The sequence below is a fragment of the Coturnix japonica genome, chromosome 2 (assembly GCF_054131305.1).
Source record: "Coturnix japonica strain WE chromosome 2, WE-NBRP24, whole genome shotgun sequence".
Taxonomy (NCBI): domain Eukaryota; kingdom Metazoa; phylum Chordata; class Aves; order Galliformes; family Phasianidae; genus Coturnix; species Coturnix japonica.
This window is the reverse complement of record NC_140664.1, coordinates 37,594,551-37,617,086: the sequence shown is the minus strand read 5'-3', so window position 1 is coordinate 37,617,086 and position 22,536 is coordinate 37,594,551. Positions and strand designations below refer to the sequence as shown.

General features: G+C 40.3%; 2 protein-coding genes across 4 annotated transcripts in view; one reads left to right on the top strand and one right to left on the bottom strand.

Moving 5' to 3' along the window:
- Nucleotides 1–13,108, bottom strand: part of PRKDC (protein kinase, DNA-activated, catalytic subunit) — a 74,169-nt gene extending 61,061 nt beyond the window's left edge. Inside the window, exons 1-19 of one of the 3 annotated variants that reach the window (XM_085537401.1) lie at nt 12,900–13,108; nt 12,599–12,675; nt 12,437–12,529; nt 10,865–10,939; nt 10,166–10,274; nt 8,830–8,942; nt 8,204–8,303; nt 7,593–7,648; nt 7,440–7,470; nt 7,115–7,272; nt 6,782–6,928; nt 5,331–5,495; nt 4,506–4,674; nt 3,588–3,637; nt 2,892–3,029; nt 2,458–2,607; nt 1,961–2,076; nt 1,144–1,303; nt 212–298 (exon numbers count right to left, since the gene is read on the bottom strand). In XM_085537401.1, coding sequence (XP_085393527.1) covers nt 212–298; nt 1,144–1,303; nt 1,961–2,076; nt 2,458–2,607; nt 2,892–3,029; nt 3,588–3,637; nt 4,506–4,674; nt 5,331–5,495; nt 6,782–6,928; nt 7,115–7,272; nt 7,440–7,470; nt 7,593–7,648; nt 8,204–8,303; nt 8,830–8,942; nt 10,166–10,274; nt 10,865–10,939; nt 12,437–12,529; nt 12,599–12,675; nt 12,900–13,032 — 2,127 coding nt within the window. In that variant the 5' untranslated portion in view covers nt 13,033–13,108. The remainder of the gene's footprint in view (nt 1–211; nt 299–1,143; nt 1,304–1,960; nt 2,077–2,457; nt 2,608–2,891; nt 3,030–3,587; nt 3,638–4,505; nt 4,675–5,330; nt 5,496–6,781; nt 6,929–7,114; nt 7,273–7,439; nt 7,471–7,592; nt 7,649–8,203; nt 8,304–8,829; nt 8,943–10,165; nt 10,275–10,864; nt 10,940–12,436; nt 12,530–12,598; nt 12,676–12,899) is intronic. The other 2 variants (XM_085537400.1, XM_085537402.1) reach the window with 2 other exon arrangements.
- A 483-nt stretch (nt 13,109–13,591) lies between these two features.
- MCM4 (minichromosome maintenance complex component 4) lies at nt 13,592–22,080 on the top strand. The gene is made up of 16 exons (XM_015855556.3): nt 13,592–13,790; nt 13,882–14,037; nt 14,710–14,873; nt 14,960–15,058; nt 15,182–15,277; nt 15,372–15,467; nt 15,916–16,054; nt 16,496–16,716; nt 16,935–17,055; nt 17,202–17,461; nt 17,594–17,959; nt 18,264–18,391; nt 19,571–19,778; nt 20,094–20,322; nt 20,444–20,577; nt 20,911–22,080. The coding sequence occupies exons 1-16, from the start codon at nt 13,721–13,723 to the stop codon at nt 21,001–21,003; spliced, it is 2,580 nt and encodes an 859-aa protein (XP_015711042.2). The 5' UTR covers nt 13,592–13,720; the 3' UTR covers nt 21,004–22,080.
- The last annotated feature ends 456 nt before the right edge of the window (nt 22,081–22,536 follow it).

The following is a 22,536-nucleotide window of genomic DNA, read 5'->3' as shown; positions in this document are numbered from 1 at the left end:
AAATAACTCAGTGACCAATACACTATTACTGATACTGAGGACAAACACAAAAAGAACAAGATTTTAAAACCCTTCTATACTAGAAAACTCAAACATCTGGAGTACTACTATTACACATATGGTACTGTAAGATTTCTAAGAAGATACAATTTTGAATGAGTAATTTATGCCTATTTTCAGACTAAGTAAGCTAGCCAGCAAAATAACCTACCTCTTTTCCAAACTTCGCAAACAAGGCAAAGCAAGAACTCTTTTCAGGGTCTTCAGTAGCTTTTTTGAGACTCTTTGGACTGACACCCTACCAAGAGAATCCACAACTCAACAGTGTTAAAATCTGTAGTACATGGCACAAATATAAGGGACAAGTTGAACTCAGAACAAATATTTAACTGAAGAACTCTTTATCACTGAAAACTTAAAATGTACATTTATTCTCTCAAAGCTTAGTAGTACCATAAACACTTAACTTTCTACTTCCCTTTTCCTTCATTAAGTCATAAAAGAAAAATAAAATCCTTAAGTGTAGATGTGCAGGTGGCAAAAAAGCAGTTCACAGTAGCATCTACAGTACCAACATATTATTAGTAACCAATTTTGCTTCACTTGGTGCTATTACACCAGCAGCAGCAAGTACAGTTCTGGGCTCTGTGGGGAGCTACACTAAACGAGATGAAACACTGTCATTGTACAACAGCTGTCATAACAGAAATAGTGCATCTACCAGTAGAGCACCATACTTTCTGTGGAAATCAATGAGCAAGATACTACACATACACTCAAAGGGGTTGAATAATTAACCCAAACATGTCTCTTCTGTTACCATCGGACTGTTCCCAGTAACCAAACTATCTTATATCTGCACGGCAAGTGTGCTTCCCACTGCTCTGTTCACCCTGCTCTAGATTTTGAAACAAGCATTACATATGGATTGTGTTTCTTCAGAAACAGAGCTTCTAGTCTAGTTGTTGGCTTTCTATGCACTTTTACCTGAAGAGACAAAGGGTGCCAAAAACATCGGAAGCCAGTGCGTAACAGTCATAATGAACATTTGACATTGCACGTACATGCATAAAAGGCTTACATAAAGAACTGCCCCACCAATGATGAAACACTCTACATCTCCAATGGGAGAAGAGATCTCACCTCAAAGTATTTTATTTTCTTGGCAATCTTCATTGTAACAGAAAGCAGCTTGTAGAATCCACTGATAAGAGGTAGTCTCGTTGAATGTGTAATAAGCTCGTAACCAAAGGAATACACCCAAGGCTGAAAGTATTCAACATGTTTATCTGGAAGTATGTCTCTAAAACAGAAACACAGAAATCATGCAGAAAAAATGTGTTTTATTCAAACATTATTTTTTCTTATTTCAGACTTTCAGGTTAGTACCAGGAAGACAAACACTGTAGCTAAAATGCACCTCTAAAGGTATTACTTAGATGTCACTGTCCAAGGTAAGCATAAGATTTTTAGGTTGCTTCACAGTGCAAAGCAAATTCTTCCTCCTCACACCTCACTGTTAAATTTTTACAAACACACAAACATCCCACATCTCATTACCATAAATAGACTGCAGTTTTGTTATAGGAAATCAGCTGGACCATCACTGGAAGGCAACACTGTACCTTTCACTTAATGTCTGATACTACCTCAAGACAACCATTTCTGATCCAAGACGTATTTACTGCATACACATCCAGTGTAAGATGAGAAGGTAAAACATGCACTGAAAGATAACTACAACCAAATAATCAAATGATGTTTCCTATTCTCCAGATGAGCTAGCATGTTTTTACCCATGTCTCAGATGTCTGAAACACAAAGTTTCCCAGCTAATCCCCACTCTGAAATATTGATTATGGTCATAGGTCAGAAACATGCATCTTAAATAAACCTCCCCACTAAATTTCTTCCAATCAATTTTGTAACTTTTTAACTACACAAAGATATATATTAGTACCTGCAGAATTCTACCAGGTTTATAAAGGCAATAAAGTCTGTAGGTTTCTTTGGCTGAAGGTTTGAAGCAGGGTCAGACGTAGGGCCAATAAAAGCATTGTCAGTTTCATTTTCTTCCTAAAATGAAATATTGAAATACGCCATTTTTCATATAAATAGTACGGCTCTACTGAATTTAGTAGCTATTACAATCTAGTCTAAAACAAACAACTGATGACTGAGGTATCAGTAATTAATAAAAAAGTAAGAGATAGTTGTTAATAAAGAAAAAGCAAGTACAAAACCAATATTCACTAGATGCCAGAGTAAAGTCTATAACAACAGATCCCATCAACTACTTCTGAATCTTACGGTATGAAGTAAATTGTTATAACAAATATGACTATTACTTCAAAGACATTATAAGGAACCATAGAATCACAATGAAAACACAACAAGGAATGTGATTTTGGTTCCCTTACTACAGAGGAAATTAATAGACGTGCCATTGGGTCTCACCTGCTCATGGACATTCAGTTTCTCAACAGTGAGATCCAACTTCTCAATAATCTTCAAAATAGATTTTATGAGTTCATCGTACAGCAACCGATTCAGAGACTTCAGTGGTGAATTTCCAGTAAGAAAGTTTTCTTCTTCAAAAATTGATTCCTTTGTAGGAGGAAGAAAGTTCATGTTTCAAAACAGCAACAAGAATGAATTCTTGATTTACAAAACCAAGGCTTAAATGACTTAGACAATCTGGCTTCAGAGGTTTTTTACGCTATAGAAGCCTAAATTCATTCCCATTTAATTAATTGATCAATGACAAAATTCAACAGAAATCAAGTAGTTGTTTTGAATGTTTTGCTGCAGAATAAGTCTGAGTTAGAAAAGCAGCACTAAGTCTCAGGGTTACTTTTCATCTTGGACTACCATATTAACTACGCCTTTACCTTCATTGTGTCACAACTCAGTAAACTTCTGAAGAGATACAGATAGTCCTTATAGGTTGGTACTTTCCATTTTGCCGTCTCAACCTCCCCACTTTCTGGGAAGTCTTCTGATCCAGAAGTTTCTTTTCCAAGAACATCCTGTAAGGACACAGTACTTCTCAGAAACATTGTGTAACATACAGCTTCCTGACTCAAGCTAAGACAGCATGTAAAATTACTTGTGAATGTAGAAACCTGAAACGTTTGGCTTTCTTATTTAACCAATCTGAAAAGAACACAAAAGCATCATCTTCTTTTAAAAATTTTAAGCCCTTGCAGTGGTCAGTTATGTGAGAAATTCCTGCTGCACAGGATTTAAGAGCTTTACCATCCTCCTGACAGAAATACTGAGAAAAATTTCTCAAGTTTCCAAATTTTGCTAGCCTGAAAGAAAGCTGGGTAACCTTTAACACAATCTACTTAGATTACCTAAGCAAAAACGAACTCCAGAGAGCAAATATCTTTTCCCTGCTACTATATGCATTACAAGAGAAACATTGTTATTACATTGATGTAGGAACCAGACACAAGTAACAAAATGGATGCAATTCAAGAGGACAATACTACTACTGCATCTTCAGACCTTTCTCTGTTTACTGGACTAGATGTTCAAATTCTAAAACTTTAAGATGAGAAATATTTAAACAGTTACTTTACCTTTGAAAACTTCATTGGCTTGGAGAATACTCTGATTAATCCCTGATGCACTGCAACAAAATAAAATTGCCTCAACAGAATTTAAAAGACACAACATCCATAAGACTCATTATGTTAGCAACTAATTAAATGAATCCTCTGTGTTCCATATTTTGTTAGGATAAGGGAGAGGCAAACGAGCAGAGATTGTTCTCAAATGACAAGTACAACTGATTTCAGAATTATGTCTCTTGCTCATTTTCCAGGGAAGCAATTCTGAACATGCTTTTTTTTTCCCCTTCAAAACTGCTTTGACATTTCCGCAGTCTGAATACAGTAATGATGAAGGAATCGCTCCTATTTCCCATACAATATAAAACAGTGATTCCCAATGATTTTCACAGATATGCACCAAGGATCTCCATTCCGGCATGGTACTTCAGCTGTACAGCATATTCCAAATCACAGACAAGGAAAATAACGAAAAAGCCATGATAACAGATAAAAGCCATTCTGCAGTTGTACTGTGAACAACTTTGATAGCTTATAATGCGTGTATTTCTAATAGAGGTGATGCTGTCCATACCCTCTGTGATACTTTAAGCTTAACTGAAAGAATGCTGAACAGATTTTTGTACATTATATTGTGAAAGCTTTCCTATCCCTCAGAAAAATACACTCTCCTCTCTTTGATCATCAGCACACTGTCAGCCAAAGCAAATCTTAAAAGTACTCCCTAAGTGACTTAGCAATGAAATTGAACCACCCCTCAACACCCTCCTCCCCCGCCTCAAGTAAAGAAGCAACACAATAAAAACCTTAATTCTTCCTTATTAAAGCATGGGAAAATGTTTCCTTTCTGACCACAAATTGTTAGAAACAGTTTATCATTAAAGGGAAAAAGTAAAAATAAAAACAAAGTTATTATCACAGACTCACCGACAGTGCCAATAAAACTCCAGAGAACTGGTCCTTTTATTGAGAGAGCTAGAAACACCTTTATTATAGATCTGCAACAGACTAACTGCATTTTTTCACTGTACTGTGGAAAGCTATTGATTTGTAGCACAACCAGATGTTCAAGAACTGGAGTATATACTTCTGGAATCTGGAAGAAAAAAGCAAAAAAGAAACGTATGAATACAACAGAACTGTTACACGAATTTACACTGTGGCTTATTCTGAGAAACAGTAGAAGATATAGCAGGCAAGTTTATCTTAGACATTGAGATAACAGGAAATTTCCTGGAGCACGTGATAAAAAGTGGTTCCTGAAAAGTTTAGAACGCCAATGGAGACCATCCAAATCTTATTAGGGAAGTACCATTTACTTATAAAGAAAAACACAGCAGCATAATCTGTTCATCCTTAATCTGAAAGCAGAATCCAAACGCTCTCCACTTTAGCCTTGCTTCCCAGCTTCAGACAGGATACAGAAAACCCTCATTAGAACTCAGACAATACACAGCAACAGAGTTAAATCAAAGTATCAGCCTCAGAGAATATACTAAGTATCAGCACCAAAAGATTTCAGTACATTCTAAAAAAAATAAGTTAAGAGACAGTCTATTTTATGCATTTTCTCTATTCAAATAATATCTAGTACTCTCCTGATATTCTCCCACCCTAAAGTTAAAGTAACATTATTTCAAATAAAGAAATACCTTCCATCATAGGTACTAGAAGTTTGCCATTACTACCTTCTCATGCACTTCAAGTTGCATTAAAAAAAATTTATACTGGAACTTTAACTACTCCACTTACTGTGTCTAAATGGAATATCACACTTGCAATGGACTGGAGGAAACTTGGAAGCTGATACAGATGATCATCCATTGCCTCTGCCTCCGTGAGGTACATTTGCTTGCAGCGCTGAAGGAGCTCAACATACATAGCATCAACGTCTGTAGGATGTACAGCTTTGCAGGGCTTACAGAGGGAGAACAAAACACCATTAAGCAACTTCACGCAAGCAAGCAAACACGCTGTAGCACTAAAAAGTCAAGTCTCCACTGAAAAAAAAATCATATCATTCCGAACTTCCCATGAAATCAATATCTATAAATAGGCTTTGGAATTCAGCTTTAAACATATCAAACAGGGCATTGCAGATGCTAATACTGAGCTTAGCATTTGAGTTAGTTGCATTAAGTGTGGCGTACCTTAATAGCATTCCAATTATCACTCACAGGCTACTACAACATTTAATCCAGCATCCTGAATTCTAAACTTCTGTTATGCCAGGCTCTACATAAACAGAGGATAAAAGACTACTTCTAAACTTACAAACAAGCAGAGAGTATCCCAGACAATACAAGGGGTACTTAATAATGCTCACTGCAACTTACATATCATTCTATAGGTACCTGTATTTAGCATAAACTAGGTCTAAAAATAATCTTAGCGAAAAAAGAACCAAGAAGCAGCTCACAGGCAAAACCAGTCACAGGAAACTGACAGCAGAAGAATAACAGACTAATTTCAGTAACAGTGGAAAACAAAAGTTACATTAAAGTTCAGATGCGATCTGCTTAAGATCAGAGTAACAAAGACTATCCATTGATCACCTGTAGAACTGTTTCTGTAGTACTCTGAAGTAATTAGTAAGTTCAGAATTATCTTAGCATTCAGACTGCACAACAGTCTACCTTGAACTGAACCCACCACTCAATATGTGTTTCATCTGCAATTACTCATTGCAGTGGCAACAAGACTTGCTTCTTCACAACCAACATTCAGTCTAAACAGCCCAACAGCTATTAGTGTTTCTAATCAAAGACCTACACACATTAAGGATTTACAGGTTATTTCAGTATTAAAGATAACTCTTTCCTGTTAAAGTTTTCAGAATTATACTGTCTTTGTATTTACATTATGTACTTTCAATTAACTTAATGTTCAGCATAACAGATATTTTTAACATAGTTCGGTCAATTCAGTAATTTCACATACTTAATTTTCTACTCATTCCTTTCTAGCTCATATCCTAAAAAAGGAAGACTAAGTTGTAACAACAAATGCTCAAAATTCTAAATGCATTCTGCTCAAATTGTAGCAAAATGGAAACAACTCAGCTAGGAGCCAGCTGCTCCATCAGAATACTTAGGAGCGCATCTTGACAAAGCAATTTGCTCTTCATATAAGTGTATAAGCATGGTATATGAATCCTAGCTTTAAATCCATTCTCTTTATCAGAACAAAATCCCTGCACATACTGCAGCAAAAAGCCCGTATCCTCGAATAGCAATGGACAGCTCCTTGCTGCTTGAATCCATTCTTCTGATAATCCCATAGAACTGCTCCATGAAGAACTTCAATTTGCTCTTGTGTAGCTCTGCATCCTTTGCCACCATTAAAGACATCTGTAGAGCAGATATTAAAATGTCAGGATTTCCAGAAAATTACAGTAAATCCTAAAAGATTTTACCTCAGCTCATAAGTATTTCAATCAGAATAATTACTAGATTCACTGAACTTGCAAGCAGCAAATAACCCCATTCCTTCAAGAAATCTGACTTTAATTTAGCCTCCCAGCAAAGTTACAATACCTGCTTGAGGAATGAATCTAGTGCATTATGACCGGCTTTCTTCAGCTCCTGATTTGTGTGGCCACACCATCTACACATTGTTTCAAAAAGCATGACATAGCTGTCCAATAGCAGGGTACCAAACTGAGCAGAATGCCAGCTGAACAACTGTAAGCCAGCTGCAATTTAAAAACAATTAACATTAAGTACACCAGTTTTGCTCCCTAAAGAGCTGAGAAGACTAGAAAGATCTTGAGAGAGCCAATAGAGAACAAACATCTCCTAAAAATCTAATTGCATGAGTGGCAGAGCACAAAGCACAGACCAAAATAACTTACAGTCTTACCTAGATGTACTGCATATCGCTTCTGATCAACCTTAACATGGAGATTAAAAAAAAGACATTATTCATATGCAAATTATTATCCAGCTAATTTATTTATTAGCTGAATAATACAATAAACATATTGAAAGAACAATTAACATATAACAGATCTACCTGTGGCCGGATAGCCTTCACTGCAAAATCAAAAATCTCCTTGGAAGTTTGAGCATCTGTGAAACAAACCAGTAAGTACTTTATTACTGACACACAAAAGGTTACATGTAGACAAAGACATTTTTACCCAACGCTTGATACAAAGCAATACGGTTGGAAAACTTCAAGCATCTCAAGGAGCATGTGTGTTTTTTTTTCCCCCAAATACTTGTAGCTGTGAAAAAAAAACCCATACACCTGCATCCAGTGATCATTCTAAGTGCCAATGTTTTAAACAGACATCTCTTCTAAGGGAAACACGTATCCGTATAAATGACACTCCAGCTTCAGCATGTCTCTCATTGTGGTCCACCTTTGGTTAGAAAATAGCACTTCAAACCTTTACATACAGAAACACAATGATCAAGCCATCCCACACACACACACACACAGACCACAAGGACCACACAGCTGGATAGACCTTGCTTTCACATAAGTTATGTGTATAAGTTAAGTTACCACTGGGGAATTTTTTATTCTGAGCACACAAGAGATGGTGCTGTTTGCTGGCAGTATAACAATTACAATATATTGAACTGCTTAGCTGTCTCTCATACAGAAGAACTACATACCTTCATCCACAGACTTGGTAAAGTTGTACATGAGTGCAGTCAATCCCCTCAGACATCCTGCTACAACAGGTAGCTTGGGGACCCTCGTAGCTGATGTCATCTAAATCAAGTGAGAAATTTCAAGTAAGTTGGAAAGGTGTTCAACTACTAAAGAATTGGAAATCTTTCAACTAGCATAAAATACATTCCATCAAGGCCAACCATAGCAAAATTTAGATAAGACATACTAACTTCTTGAAAGTAAACAATAAAGCAAATAGAAGCTGGCAGAACTGTAGTATTTCCCAAAAGCACAAGGATTCAGCAGCCAGAAGAGCCCAAATCAGAAGCTTTGAGTGAGCAGCAATGTAACTTTGCACTGGCGCTGCTGCAATGGTCATTATGTGCCATCTTTTCTTACAATAAATTTGATCATTTGCCGACTGATGGCCTTAAAATTTTTACTTTGAAAACATTTCAGAACTGGAGAACTAAAACAGTCCTTAAGGAAGCATTTATGCTCATCTGATGAGATCTCTATTAATACTGTAGCAGATACAATACTAATCCAACATACAGCTCTACATACACCAAATGAAAACAAACAAAAAGCAATGAAAGAGTCTGAAAAGAAATTCCAGACATACCTGTGTTTTAAGCTCTCCCAGATATGCTCGGAATAGTTTTTCAGAGTTGTTAATCATGTCAGTAGGATGGACCTCTCCCAAAACTCCCAAAAGCTCATAGATCTTCTCCAGTACTAGAAAGTAATTTAATATTACTTCCTTTGTCATTTCCATCGCAATTACTACATAACTTGCAACCACAAGGAAACCATTCAGGGGGTTTTATTTAATGATTTGCATGTGAGAAAGCTGGCTCTTCATGGCACACATTAATACATAACTATATACAACACGATGTGAGATGCATTCTTATTTCACATTACCAAATAAATATATTCTTTTTTTTAAAGGGCTTAGAAAAAATGATTTTAAAAGGTCATATCCACTGAGGAAGCATTTAGCACCAGTTTGAGGTTGCTGCTGGTCTTCAGGTTATGCCCAGTCTAAGTATCACTGAGGTTAAGGCCAACAGCCAGCAGAAGTTACTGAGCTGGAGTTCAGTCTAACTGGGTTCTGCAAAGGCACAGCAGGCTTTGTAAGGGACAGGTCTGTCAAGGCAAAACTTCAACTGAAACTAGCCAAAAACATCAGACTAGAGCTCCTATCAATATGCTTAATATGGTAAAAAAAAATGTAAGTAAGCAAGGAAGAGACTGATGAACTCACATTAGAGTTGATCACTGCAGGAACTATCAAACCAAAACTGCAGCTCCTTGGAACAACAGTTTTTAGGGTTGGAATAAGGTTTTGACAAGCTTTAGCCAACAGCTGGCCATCACATGAATTTCCATAGGGCCAGGCAGCCTGGAAGTTACTCTGCTTTTGATAAATGCTCAAATGTACAGGGGGAGGTGTGTGCATCATTACAAAGTGGATACAGTACTAGCTTGTAAGGTTCAGCTTCGCTGGGTTAGCACTGACCCTGGAAAGAAATCTAATAGCCTGGGCAAATAATCACAGAATCATAGAATGGCTTGGGTTGGAAGGGACCCCCAAAGGTCATCAAGTTCCATCCCTCCTGCATCAGACAGCACCACCAACCTAAATAAATCGGTTTACATCAAGAAAGTTGGAATTACTGCCAGGATTTAGACATTCAGAGATATGTAATCTTTTACATCACCAATGTAGAATGATGTATACATACATCACCACCGCTCAACTGAATTATTTAAATGTTCCCATCTACAGCTTACACATATATGGAGGTCAACTACGAAGAGCAAAGTGCATTACCACTATCTGAAAATCTGAACAAATTTTACGAGCTCTAAAAAATGACAGCTTATGAGGGGAAAAATCAAATAGAAATGGAGTAAATAAAACAAAAGACACAGTCAAGAGAACTAAAATCTACCTGTATCAGAAACTTTACTTCTTACAGCAAGCTCCCCGTAGAACTTATTGAAGATTTCCCCAACTTTCATCTCTTCCATCAGACAGGAATGTCGTAAACTTTGGAGCAACTGGAATAAATACGTAACCAAGAAAAGTTAGGAAAATAACGAGGATTAAGATACTGGTATTATCTGGTCTAAATATAAGCACAGTTCATAAGCACAACTTCAACTTAAATCATTCAGCAAAACAGGATTAAGATAACTGGTCCAGAAAAGAGTATTGACACGAAACTGATTTCTTAACAAGCTATCTTCCTACAAACATATAACAAATAAATCTTTATAGTTAATACACTATATTATGCTATACTGTCATATATTATGCACAGATCACATGATACACATACACATGTAAAACAAACAGCCACCACATACATGCTTATCAGCAGCCACAGCAGCTTTTACCACATGCTGTATTTTTCTGCCTTCATTCGTACAGCCAAACTAACCTGCATAAGAACTGTCTCATACAACTCAAAAGAGTTTTGTTCCTCAGTAACACAACTCAGCAGGTGCAAAAGCATTCACAAAACAAAGGTATAAAGGGATTTACAGGAAGTACATGACAGAATTACTGTTGCACACAGGGTAAGCATTCTGAAAAAGTCCTTCTTTTCTTCCACACTTCTCATGCACACACATAAAATGCATTTTACCTTAATCAGAAGTTCCAGAGCTGGAATTTTACATTTTGCTGCCCTCTCTTTGGTATAAACACTAATGCAAGTTTGCTAGAGAAAAAAATAAATAAATTATAATACTCATATAAGGACTGAAATAAACTAGTAGCAAACAGAACATTCACTTACCTTTTTAACGTGTCTGATCCTAACAAGTGGATGTTGTTCTTAAGAGTTAAAACAACAAAGATATTAATCCTGAAAGCAGTTCCACAGACAATATCTGACACACCAGGAAACCCAGATTCAAGCTAAGAAAGGGCATTCTCTGGAACTGAAGGCACAGTCATCAAGCCTGCTGCTCTAACGCCCCATTCCTCACAGCAAGCAGCTGCTGACTTGGTATCAGAAATCACACTGTTACAGACAAGTGCTTCCACACAAAGCCATAGTGTGCAAGTTACCCCAGAATTTGAGATAGAATCGTTTCCACTAATTCTTGTGCACCATGCAAAAATGGCAACATTTCAGGAGAACCTTGAGAATTAACCACCAGAAGAGAAGCATTTACAAAGTGGTATGTGTGTAAGTATATGCTTATACGTACTTACACGTACCCTCCCCTGTACTCAGTAGTGGTAAGGCCACGCTTTGAGTACTGTGTTCAATTTTGGGCCCCTCACTACAAGAAAGATATTGAGGCCGTGGAGCATGTCCAGAGAAGGGCAATGGAACTGACGAGGGGCCTGGAACATAAGCCTTATGGGGAGTGGATGAGGAAACTGGGATTGTTCAGTTTGGAGAAGGGGTGATAAGGTAAAGGTCAGCCTCTTTTCATAGATAACAGTGATGAGAAGCAATGGCCTCGAGTTGCGCCAGGCGAGGTTCAAGTCAGATATTAGGAACAATTCCTTCTCAGAAAGAGCAGTGAGGCAGTGGCACAGGCTGCCCAGGGGGGTGGTGGAGTCACCATTCCTAGAGGTGTTCAAGAAGAGCGGAGGTGTGGCACCAAGGGGCATGGTGAGGACGGCTGATGGTTGGACTAGATGGTCTCAAAGGTACTCTGTGACCTTAATGATATATATGCGTGTATGTATGCCTACACATAAACTAAAACATGTATCTAATTGGTATAAATAATAAATTATTAACCAGTATCTCCTATACAACTATTTTAAGTAATAAAAAAAAAACAGAAAGTTTATAATGAACCCAGTCCACCCTGCACTGTTGCACTGACCACACCATGAAGCACCTGGGTTTCTGTCAGCACCAGCAGAGCATTGTGCGGGTAGGACAGCCACTGTGAACCCACTGAGGGAACAAGATGGAGCTGAGTCAGGGGAAGGGCAGCTGGGGGTCAGAGAAAGAGTTTGTACCAGAGGGTGATGGGCATGACCCTGAGCTGATGGAGTTCAAGGAGCATTTGGATAATGCTCTCAGCCACTGGGTTTGGATTCTGGGTTGTGCAATGCAGAGCCAGGAGTAGGACCCAATAATGACTGTGAGTCCATTCCAGCACAGTAGATTCCGTGGCTCTATGCTCAAACATGGTCACAGTCAAAGCACCTGGAGGAGGTTTGTGGAGGGCAGGTGATGCTCACCCACCTTCAGGCTGCAGGCGTAAGGATGAACTCTCTCTCCAATCTTTTCCAAAAAGACGCAGAGAAACTTCATCGCTTCTTCCCTGCATTCTCGAAACTAAAAAGGCAAAAAGTTAAGAAGCTCTGACAAAACGAACGGCTCCGGCCTCGCTCGGTGCCGACCCACCTCCTCCACGCCGAGGGAGCGGCAGACAAAAGCCGGCAGGCCGCGCTCCGGGGCGAACACCAGGGAGATGTGCAGAGCTGCGGGGGAACGGACAGACGGTCGGACAGACAGAATCACAGAATGACCCAGGTTGGAAGGGACCTCAAGGATCATGTAGTTCCAACCCCCCTGCCTGGCAGGGCCACCAAACATACACATTTACTAGATCAGGTTGCCCAGGGCCCCGTCCAACCTGGTCTTGAACACCTCCAAGGACTCGCACAGCCACCCTTCCCCCCCAACCCCCAGCCCCGTTCCGCACCCATCACTCCGCCGGCCGTGCAGGTGAGGCAGGCCTCGCCCAGGCCCCGCAGCAGCCCGTAGCCCCGCATGGCATCGCCGTGCTGCAGGCAGCCGTGCAGCTCCTGCAGGCAATCCTGTACACCGCCCGCCATCCTGCTCCGGGCACACAGCGGGACGGGCCGCCCCGCGGACTGACCCAACTTTGCCTGGGGGTTGAGGGGTGTAAGGGATGTGTTGTATGCGGGTTGGAGCGCTCTGAGGAAGGAGAAGAGCAAACAGGCGCTGGGCGAGTGGTTCCATTAGGGTAACGCCGTGTGGAGAAGGGTTATGTAGGATTGTTATCTGTCCGGAGAGCTGTCCGCAGCGACCAGCAAACATCACACACCCGAACCCACATATAATGAGCCGCTCCCTCGTTTTGCCGCGAAAGTTGATCCGCTGAGGGCGGTACCACTCCGGGCTGAGGGGGGGATGCTCCAATAGACACACAGCGATTTGCTTTCCCCGGGACAGCGAGCGGCCCGCGCTTTGCTGCTGCCCACACCGTGATCCTTCAGACGGGGCAGCACCGCGATCCCGAAGGCACAGTGGGATCATCTCCTTTCTCCTTCCCTCCTGCGGGACGACACCCCCTTTTCCTCATCAGGTGGGATGTCTCGCGGCCGCTGCGCGCACCCATTGGCCAGAAAGCGCGCGAGAGCGCGGCCACGTGACTTTGGCGGCGCGGGAGTTTGGCGGTGTGCGGGTTATAGGGGCGTTTAGTGGGGTGTAGGGGGAGCGCCGCCATTTTGGGGTTCATCCAGCGCTCCTCTCTTGTAGTAGGACCGTTGCGGCAACGCTATGTCGTCTCCCGCCTCCACTCCCAGCCGCCGGCGCGGCAAGCGCGGGCGAGGCAGCAACCCGCCGACCCGTAAGTGCTGGGGGCTGGAGGGCAGGCGAGGGGGGAAAAGAGGTATATAAGTATATATGTGAGTCCGTGACCGTGAGCTCGTGTCCCGCAGCGCAAGATGCCCGCTCCCCTCCATCGCAGAGACGCCGCCCGGATGATTCCGCTTCCACCGGAGAGTTACAGCCGCTGCCCACCTCCCCGCCCGCCGAGCAGAGCCCCCGCGCTCCCGACGCCCTGTTCTCCAGCCCCCCGCAGTTCCGTCACTCGGGTGCGTGCCCTCAGTCGGTCGGGTTGGAGCTGGTGGGGCTTTGTGTTTGTCAGTAGGTTGCCGTGATGGTTTTAAGAGCTTTTGCTGCCTTTGCGAAGTTTTTTCTTGGTTTTGAGCTTGAGAATTGGGCTTATTCAGCCTGGAGAAGAGGAGGCTCTTGTGGCATCCTTGTGGCCTTCTAATACTTAAGGCGTGCTTATAAGCAGGAGGGAGAGCTGACTTTCTACACAGTCTGATAGTGATAGGAGAAGGGGGGATGGCTTTAAACGTAGAGAGATTTAGGAGACTTAGGTTAGATGTTAGGCAGCAATTCTTTATCAGAGGGTGCTGCTTCTGCCCATAGAAGCTGTGGTGCCCCATCCCTGGAGGCTGTCAAGGCCAGGTTGGATGGGTCCTTGGACAGCTGAGCTGCTGGGGGGGCAGCCCTGCACATAGCAGGGTGTATTTTAAGGTCTCTTTCGACCCAACTTTGTGGTCTCTACAAAGGAAGATGCTCAGCAGACGTGTAACACCACAGCAGCTCTGGTGTTAGCAGAGCACTGGAGCTCATAGCCACTGTTTATTTGATGGCAGTAGTTAGAGGAATGAGTCAGAAACAGCCAGGCAGAATTTCAGTCCTGCTTTCAGCACAAAGTGATGGCTTGGTAGCCCTGATAAAGCACTCTATTGCAGCTATTCCTCTGGATTTCGATATCAGCTCACCACTGACCTATGGCACGCCCAGCTCCCGGGTGGAGGGCACCCCACGCAGTGGCATCAGGGGGACACCCGTCAGGCAGCGGCCCGACCTCGGCTCTGTCCGCAAGGCCAGACAGGTCGACCTGCACTCAGATGGGGTAGGTGGATAGCTCTGCTTTGTGTCTGACAGCTCCTTTCAGAGCAGCTTCCTGTATTTGTGTATGTTTCACTTTTTTCACTGCAGCCGGCTGAGGATCTTGTCACAGCTGATCAGTCCCTTGGACAAAGGCTTGTTATCTGGGGAACAGATGTTAATGTAGCTTCTTGCAAAGAAAAGTTCCAGGTAAGTTAGCAGTACTTTTTTAAATGAAAAGCTAGCTCGGCTTGCACATGTTATTTGGACTTCATACAAACTAATGGCATGTACAATTCAATTGAATTGTTTCCTGTTGTCTTTGACATCCAGAAATTTCTTCAGCGTTTCATTGATCCACTGGCAAAAGAGGACGAAGACATTGGCTTGGATCTCAACCAGCCACGCTATATGCAACGACTTGAAGAGGTACTTCTAACATAGCAAAATGTGTTTGGGTTTTATTCATTGATTTTCTTTTACCCCAGCCTTATGTGCTGATTTATTTTCCAATATCTTGCAGATTAATGTGGTTGGGGAGCCATTTCTGAATGTAAATTGTGAGCACCTAAGAGCATTTGATGAAAATCTTTACAGGCAGCTCATCTGCTATCCTCAGGTGAAGTACTGCACTTGTCTACTGGCTGTTGAATGACCTTTTTACCTGTTTATGAACGTTTGTTTAAGTGCAGTGTGCAATTTCTATGTTTAGTGTAATCGTTTCTTCATTTTAATGTCTTATTTCATAGTAGTCCAAAGGTTTTAGACCTTGTGATAGGTGTCTCCTGCATACAAAATGTTCTGTTAAACTTCATTGTACCAAGTACTGCATTGTTTCTTTTCCTTTTGCAACAGTCAAATAAGTAAATCTGATTTTATAGTAAGTTGCCTGTTATGTAGGAAAACACCGTGTGTTCTCTTTTATTTAGTTTCTTGACATCCCTGGCAGATCAGCAGCACTTTAAAATGTATTACGCAGAAATATCCCGTTAGGCTTCCAGTTGGTTAGCATGTGGTGGGTTTTTTTTTCTCTTCTAAGCTTAACTGTTCCTATCAATTCTACACAGGAAGTTATCCCAACGTTTGACATGGCTGCCAATGAGATCTTTTTTGATCGCTATCCTGATTCCATATTAGAACATCAAATTCAAGTGCGACCGTACAATGCACTGAAGACTAGGAATATGAGAAGCCTAAACCCTGAAGGTAAACCTCTAAATTGCCGCGTTAGAAAAACAATCTGAAGGATTTACATAAGTTTATTACATTCTAACACACAATTTATGTATAGACTACTTAAAACTGGACTTGTGGTCCATCCGTACCAATGTACTTCGTTTTGCTTAAGTCTGTTTTGGAATCAAATGCTGTGTCCAAATGGAGAACATATCTCCAAAGGAAGTCTGTCTGTCATCAGCTACCTATGTTCTTACTTCTGCAAGCGTAGAAGACTATTCTGTATGAATACTCACTTGTATTAGTATATTAGTATTACAGTTATGACAGTTCTTGTTTTGTCTATGACAAAATAATTATTTCTGACTGGATGTCCACTTCCCACCTAAAAACTAACAGGATGTGGATCTTCGAATGTTATTTTAAATTTAAAGACTGCGATGTGATGACATAAGCATCTGTATTTTGTAGACATTGATCAGCTTATCACCATCAGCGGTATGGTGATCAGGAGCTCCCAATTAATTCCTGAGATGCAAGAAGCATTCTTTAAGTGCCAGGTCTGCGCGTTCACCACAAGAGTAGAAATTGACCGCGGCAGGATTGCTGAACCATCAGTGTGCAGGAACTGTAACACGACGCACAGTATGGCTCTGATTCACAACAGGTCCATGTTTTCTGACAAACAGATGGTACGTTGTGCTTTGATATTGGATAAAATGAAACTTTTTTCCAGTTCTTGTTTCCCATCTCCCCTAATATCACAGCATGAAGGTATGCATCTTGAGAAGGAAAGTTCCTAATTCAGCTTCGATGCGGGAAGCTGTGATAATACAAGATCTTGTACACCTTGTGTACAGCTTTCTTTTTTTTTTCTTACTTCCAACTTGGTTTCGTTTGTTTTTGCTAGATCAAACTGCAGGAATCCCCTGAAGATATGCCAGCCGGACAGACACCTCATACGGTTGCACTGTTTGCTCACAATGACCTCGTTGATAAAGTTCAACCAGGCGATAGAATTAATGTCACAGGTAAAATTTACTTTATTTGCATTTTCCTTTTTAACTGAACTGTAGTAGTTTAATCTATGAGTCTGCTTGTCTGGCAATTGGACGCTTCTTAAGACATATTAGTTAATATGTTTCTTTTATCTAATGCTGTCATTAATTGTATTTAGGCATCTACAGGGCAGTCCCAGTTCGACTTAATCCGAGGGTCAGTGTTGTAAAATCTGTCTATAAGACCCACATTGATGTCATACATTATCGCAAGACTGATTCAAAACGCCTGCACGGTGTTGATGAGGAAACGGAGCAAAAAATGTTTACAGAAGAACGCGTGGCATTTCTAAAAGAGCTGTCTACTAAAGCAGACATATATGAGAGACTTTCTTCAGCACTGGCCCCAAGTATCTACGAGCATGAAGATATCAAAAAGGTAAAATGAATTGTGTATTTTGCTTGTAAAACATTTCTGAATTGCAAGTACTATTTAATTGTTTGCTATACAAATGAGACTTCAAATGAGTTGATATTTTGACTTTAAAGAGCACGTTTGGTTTTTTAACAGGGCATTCTTCTTCAGCTCTTTGGAGGATCAAGAAAGGATTTCACTCGCACAGGTAGAGGCAACTTCCGTGCAGAGATCAACATTCTTCTCTGCGGTGATCCCGGCACTAGTAAATCCCAGCTTCTCCAGTATGTGTATAACCTGGTTCCTCGAGGCCAGTATACCTCTGGGAAAGGCTCAAGTGCAGTTGGACTTACTGCATATGTGATGAAGGATCCAGAAACTCGGCAGCTGGTTCTTCAGACAGGCGCTTTAGTACTCAGTGATAATGGCATTTGCTGCATTGATGAGTTTGACAAAATGAATGAAAGCACAAGATCAGTACTTCATGAAGTAATGGAACAACAGACTCTCTCCATTGCAAAGGTTGGTGTCTGCTTAAGTCCAAGTTTTTTGTTCTAAGCATCAGCTCAGGGCAGATGAAACCAAGAAGTTACCAGAACCAGGGTTGTACTTTTCCGGTGTTGTTAGGGTTTCAATCCTAAATTATATAACATCTCGTGCTTATGGACACAGGGCTATCCTTGCATGAACTGTATTATTTCCAGATGCTTTTCTTCTTGCTTTACTCTAGTACGCTTCTGCAATGAGTTTTTCTATTATGAAACCCTTTAAATGACACTGATCTTATGAAGGTTCTGAATCCAGAACTGCTTTTTCATTTTAACAGGCCGGAATCATTTGTCAACTGAATGCTCGCACATCTATTCTAGCAGCAGCTAACCCAATAGAATCACAATGGAATCCAAAAAAGAATACTATTGAAAACATCCAGCTTCCTCACACACTGTTATCAAGGTACTGAACACTTCGCATGTCTCATGTTTTTTTTACCTGTTGTGAAAAGGATTCAGTATGGTAGAATCAGAATTGCAGCTTCTGCATGAGTGGAGAACAACCTTCTAGTTTATTCATCTTGAACAGAAGATCTGATGAAATCTGTGGATCTTTATCTTTGTTGTGTTCTTTTGTTGGCTTTTTTTTCCTTCCCCCTTGTCTCAAGATCATCCTCTGGAGGAGTTGCCCTGAACCTTACTGTAGTTGGTAACTTGAATGGAAACCCAGCATGATTTTCATAACCCTGCACAAGTTTGAAGTGAAACACTGATGATTAGGGAACTTGCACTGGATGTGGTGGACTCTAAAGTTCTGTGCCTGCTTGTTTTCATCCTGTGAAATTCAGTCAGGGAGGGGGCAGAGATCTTGGACAGTAGCTGTTAAAACAGCATGTGGCATCTGCAGATGTGATTTAAGCTATGTACTATAATTGCATCTGGTGAGCAGTTCCTACACTAACTTAAAGTATATGGATGGTACTCCGGATATTCTGAGAACACCATTTATAGTTTAGAATTCAATGAAGGGTTGCTGACAATGACAGGTAAGTACCTTAGTTGGGATATACCGAAGGAAACTAGGTTTGAGCACATCTCATTTCTGCCATTTATTGGATTTAAGGTTTTGAAAATACATGACTAACTAGCTAGAAAATTATTATTTACAGTTACCTACAATGTTACCTACTGTGTGCAGAACTATTATTTTGTATTTATTTTAAATTCATATACATCTATATGAATATAGTGAATAGTTATGCACCCTGGTTGCTGCTGCTTTTCAGGGCAGCAGCTCTTACAGTAAGTTTGTTCTGTGTTATTTGTTTAAAACTCCCAAAGAAAAAAGACCAAGTCTGCCTTGAACCAAATTTCACAAAATGTATCTTGTCTTCAAAGTGCATATGTTGAAAGCAAATTCAAACTAATCTGAGGGTTAGACTCGGTGATCTAGCCAGCTGCAGTTCTGTAGTGTTTTGTATTTTAAAAGAGTTTGAGGAAAAAATATTCTTTCAGTTTAAAGAGCACCCTCCATTTGGAGTAGTATCTCCTAAATCTAATTGTGAAGTGAAAAACCATAAAAGAATCAACTTTAAATTGCAGGAAAATATACACGCTCATATTTGATTCTTATTCCATTCAGGTTTGACTTGATCTTTTTAATGTTGGACCCACGTGATGAAGCCTATGACAGACGTCTTGCTCGCCATTTAGTTTCACTGTACTACCAAAGTGAAGAAAAGCTGGAGGAGGAGTACATGGACATGGCAGTACTGAGGGATTACATTGCCTTTGCTCGCAGTTATATAAATCCCAGGTTAAGTGAGGAAGCAAGCCAAGCCCTTATTGAGGTAAAGTAATTGCTGTTAAGAATGTTTCATGTCTTTGCTGACTTCTCAAAAAGGGCAAAATGCCCAACTATTTCTGTTTCCTACCTATCAAAAACCTCTAAAAATCGCAAGCTTTTAAAAGGAGAGAGGGAAGTACTATTAAAGTAATTCTGTATTGTAATCCTTAGGTTACTTTTTGGGGTGTTGACTTGATTTTGTCATGTTTGAAGTGTGTAGCTTTCCACAGTTGCTGATAGTCAGGAATAGCACGTAAGGGATAAAAGAAACTTGTAAATGAGGGCAGTAACGGGATTTACTGAAATGCCTTCTTTTCAGGCATATGTGGACATGAGGAAGATTGGAAGTGGCAGGGGAATGGTTTCTGCATATCCTCGACAACTCGAGTCTCTGATCCGACTGGCAGAAGCCCACGCTAAGGTACGCTTTTCTGAGAAAGTTGAAATCATTGATGTAGAAGAAGCAAAACGTCTCCATCGGGAAGCTCTGAAGCAGTCTGCTACTGACCCAAAGACTGGCATTGTGGACATATCCATCCTCACTACAGGTTTGTGTTTTTGTAGTGATAAAACTTAGATGTCTGGGGGCTTTAATCAATTTAAGAAGTAACTTAAACCTTTCCTCTCCAACTTAGTGCTAAAAGGTGATTTTTTTTTTCTTGTTATAAGGAATGAGCGCAACCGCTCGTAAGCAGAAAGAGGAGTTGGCTCAAGCCTTGAGGAAGCTTATCCAGTCCAAAGGTAAAACACCAGCTTTGAAGTATCAGCAGCTTTTTGAGGATCTCCGAGCACAGTCTGACACAGTAAGTCTCCTGCTTTTTTTTTTTTTATTTCTCCTTTTTTTACATTCTCCCTTCCAAACCATTATCAACTCATCCTCATATCATGTTGTTAATTTGACTGAAAAGCCAGTTCCACTGCATAAGCTTTGATTTCTGAGTCTTTATCATTTCAGAAGACAAAAAAAAAAACCCAACAACTCAGCTATAGGGTTCTGGGCTAGATCTAAATTGCAGAATTCATGTTCAAATTTATGGAGAAGGAACCCTCATAAGAGCAGTGATGGGAAGTAAAGTATTTTGGTTGGTTTTGTTTGTTTCTCTCTATCTTTATTTGAGTTCTCTCTTCTCTTTAAGGCTGTCACTAAGGAGATGTTTGAGGAAGCACTTCGTGCCTTGGCTGATGATGACTTCTTGACGGTGACTGGAAAAACTGTTCGATTGCTCTAAGTTAGTCCTTCCTTGCAAGTCTTTACTTCATCTTCTATACAATGCTGCCAGCTTGCAAGATCTTCAAGTACTGGGACTCTGTCATTTGCTGTAAGCGCCACTTAATCTATTGTGCTGATAGAGCAGTAACCATTATGAAGGTCTTAAACACTGTAGTTGAGTAATACTAATTACATTTGAGCAAATGTAATTACTAGTATTTTATTGCTGTGTTTTTATGTTTTGTAGAACATGGTAAAAGTACTGTGTATGCGTTTCCAACTGAATTGTAAAAATTCATCTTAAATGACAGATAAATGCAGATTGACTTTCCTGTTATCTGTAATAAAGTTATTTGATTTAAAAGCCTACATGCATATCTTGTGATAAACGCTTTTCAACCTAGAATTTCTGGCTGCTGCTAGAAAGCTTTGAGAGCATGAAAGTTCTTTTTTTAAAACCTAACTTGTGTACTTTAGTGTCCGCAAGATAAAAGAAAAAGAAAGGTGTTTTCTACTTGAACCTTAAGTTTCTTAATGTAATCTTAATTATGACTGGCTAAATTAAGATACCACAATGCATTACAGTAAGGATAGGTTAGTCCTGAAAGAACAAGGTTACAGTATCGCATGGCTGGACAATCATCTGCTGTTTTAGCTGGGTAGATATATATGCCCTCAGCCACTGCATGTCAATCTCTGCTACAGTTTTAAACAGCTGAATTAACAGAAGGGTTCTCTAATTCACTTCAATGCAGACAGCACTGTGCTCATCTCAACTGCTGGCTTAACTATTTCAGGTTAAAAGGGTTGAAATAAGTACTCCTGTGTTGTGCACTCCTGTACTGCTGTTTCCAACAGAGATTAAGTGAACTTATATCATTTGAAAAGGGGCATGTTACAAACTAACTTTTCTTGCTTCTGGTTTGTTAGGAGCAAAATACTGTTTGCTTCACTAACTGAACTTTCAGTGATTTGTTTTCAGTGCAAAGAAGCAGCTTTTCTTCTGTGCAAGTTAAAATGTAACGGATGTCAGAAGCATCGATTTTAATAAACTTCCAGGCTCCCTTAAATGCTGGAGTCAGATTCTCTAATGTCATCTGGTCTATGGGATGTTATTTCACTCTCTGCCGTTTTATTAGCTATGTATTTTACTTCAAAAGTATTATCTTATGCCTTGTCATTTCTCTGACGTAATGTACCTTTATTTTAGTTGCCTTTTAAACAAGACTTGAGTTCTAAGCAATTACTTCTCACTTAACTTTGGAAGGCTATGGCTTGCTAATCAGATTATTCTGCTCAGCATATACAGTGTCAATTGAAGAAAAATACCACTAGGTGACTCTTAAAGCTTGTAGGTAGTAGTTGACACAACTCATTTTCAGTGAAAAAATACTTCAGTAGTCACAGAAACTGAGCAGAAAACCTATTGATATAATTTTTATTGCATATCGTGGCTGTCTCGGATCACACGCTCATTCCTCATGTGATCAAGCATGTTGTCCAGGAGGATCTGTTCCATGATCTTCCGGGTACAGAGGTGAGACTCACCAGC

Excerpts from the sequence above, each read along its gene's own strand:
- MCM4 (XM_015855556.3), top strand. The coding sequence starts at position 13,721 with ATGTCGTCTCCCGCCTCCACTCCCAGCCGCCGGCGCGGCAAGCGCGGG. Across the intron at positions 17,056-17,201 it reads CGATAGAATTAATGTCACAG|GCATCTACAGGGCAGTCCCA; the intron begins GTAAAATTTACT and ends AATTGTATTTAG. Across the intron at positions 20,323-20,443 it reads CATATCCATCCTCACTACAG|GAATGAGCGCAACCGCTCGT; the intron begins GTTTGTGTTTTT and ends TCTTGTTATAAG.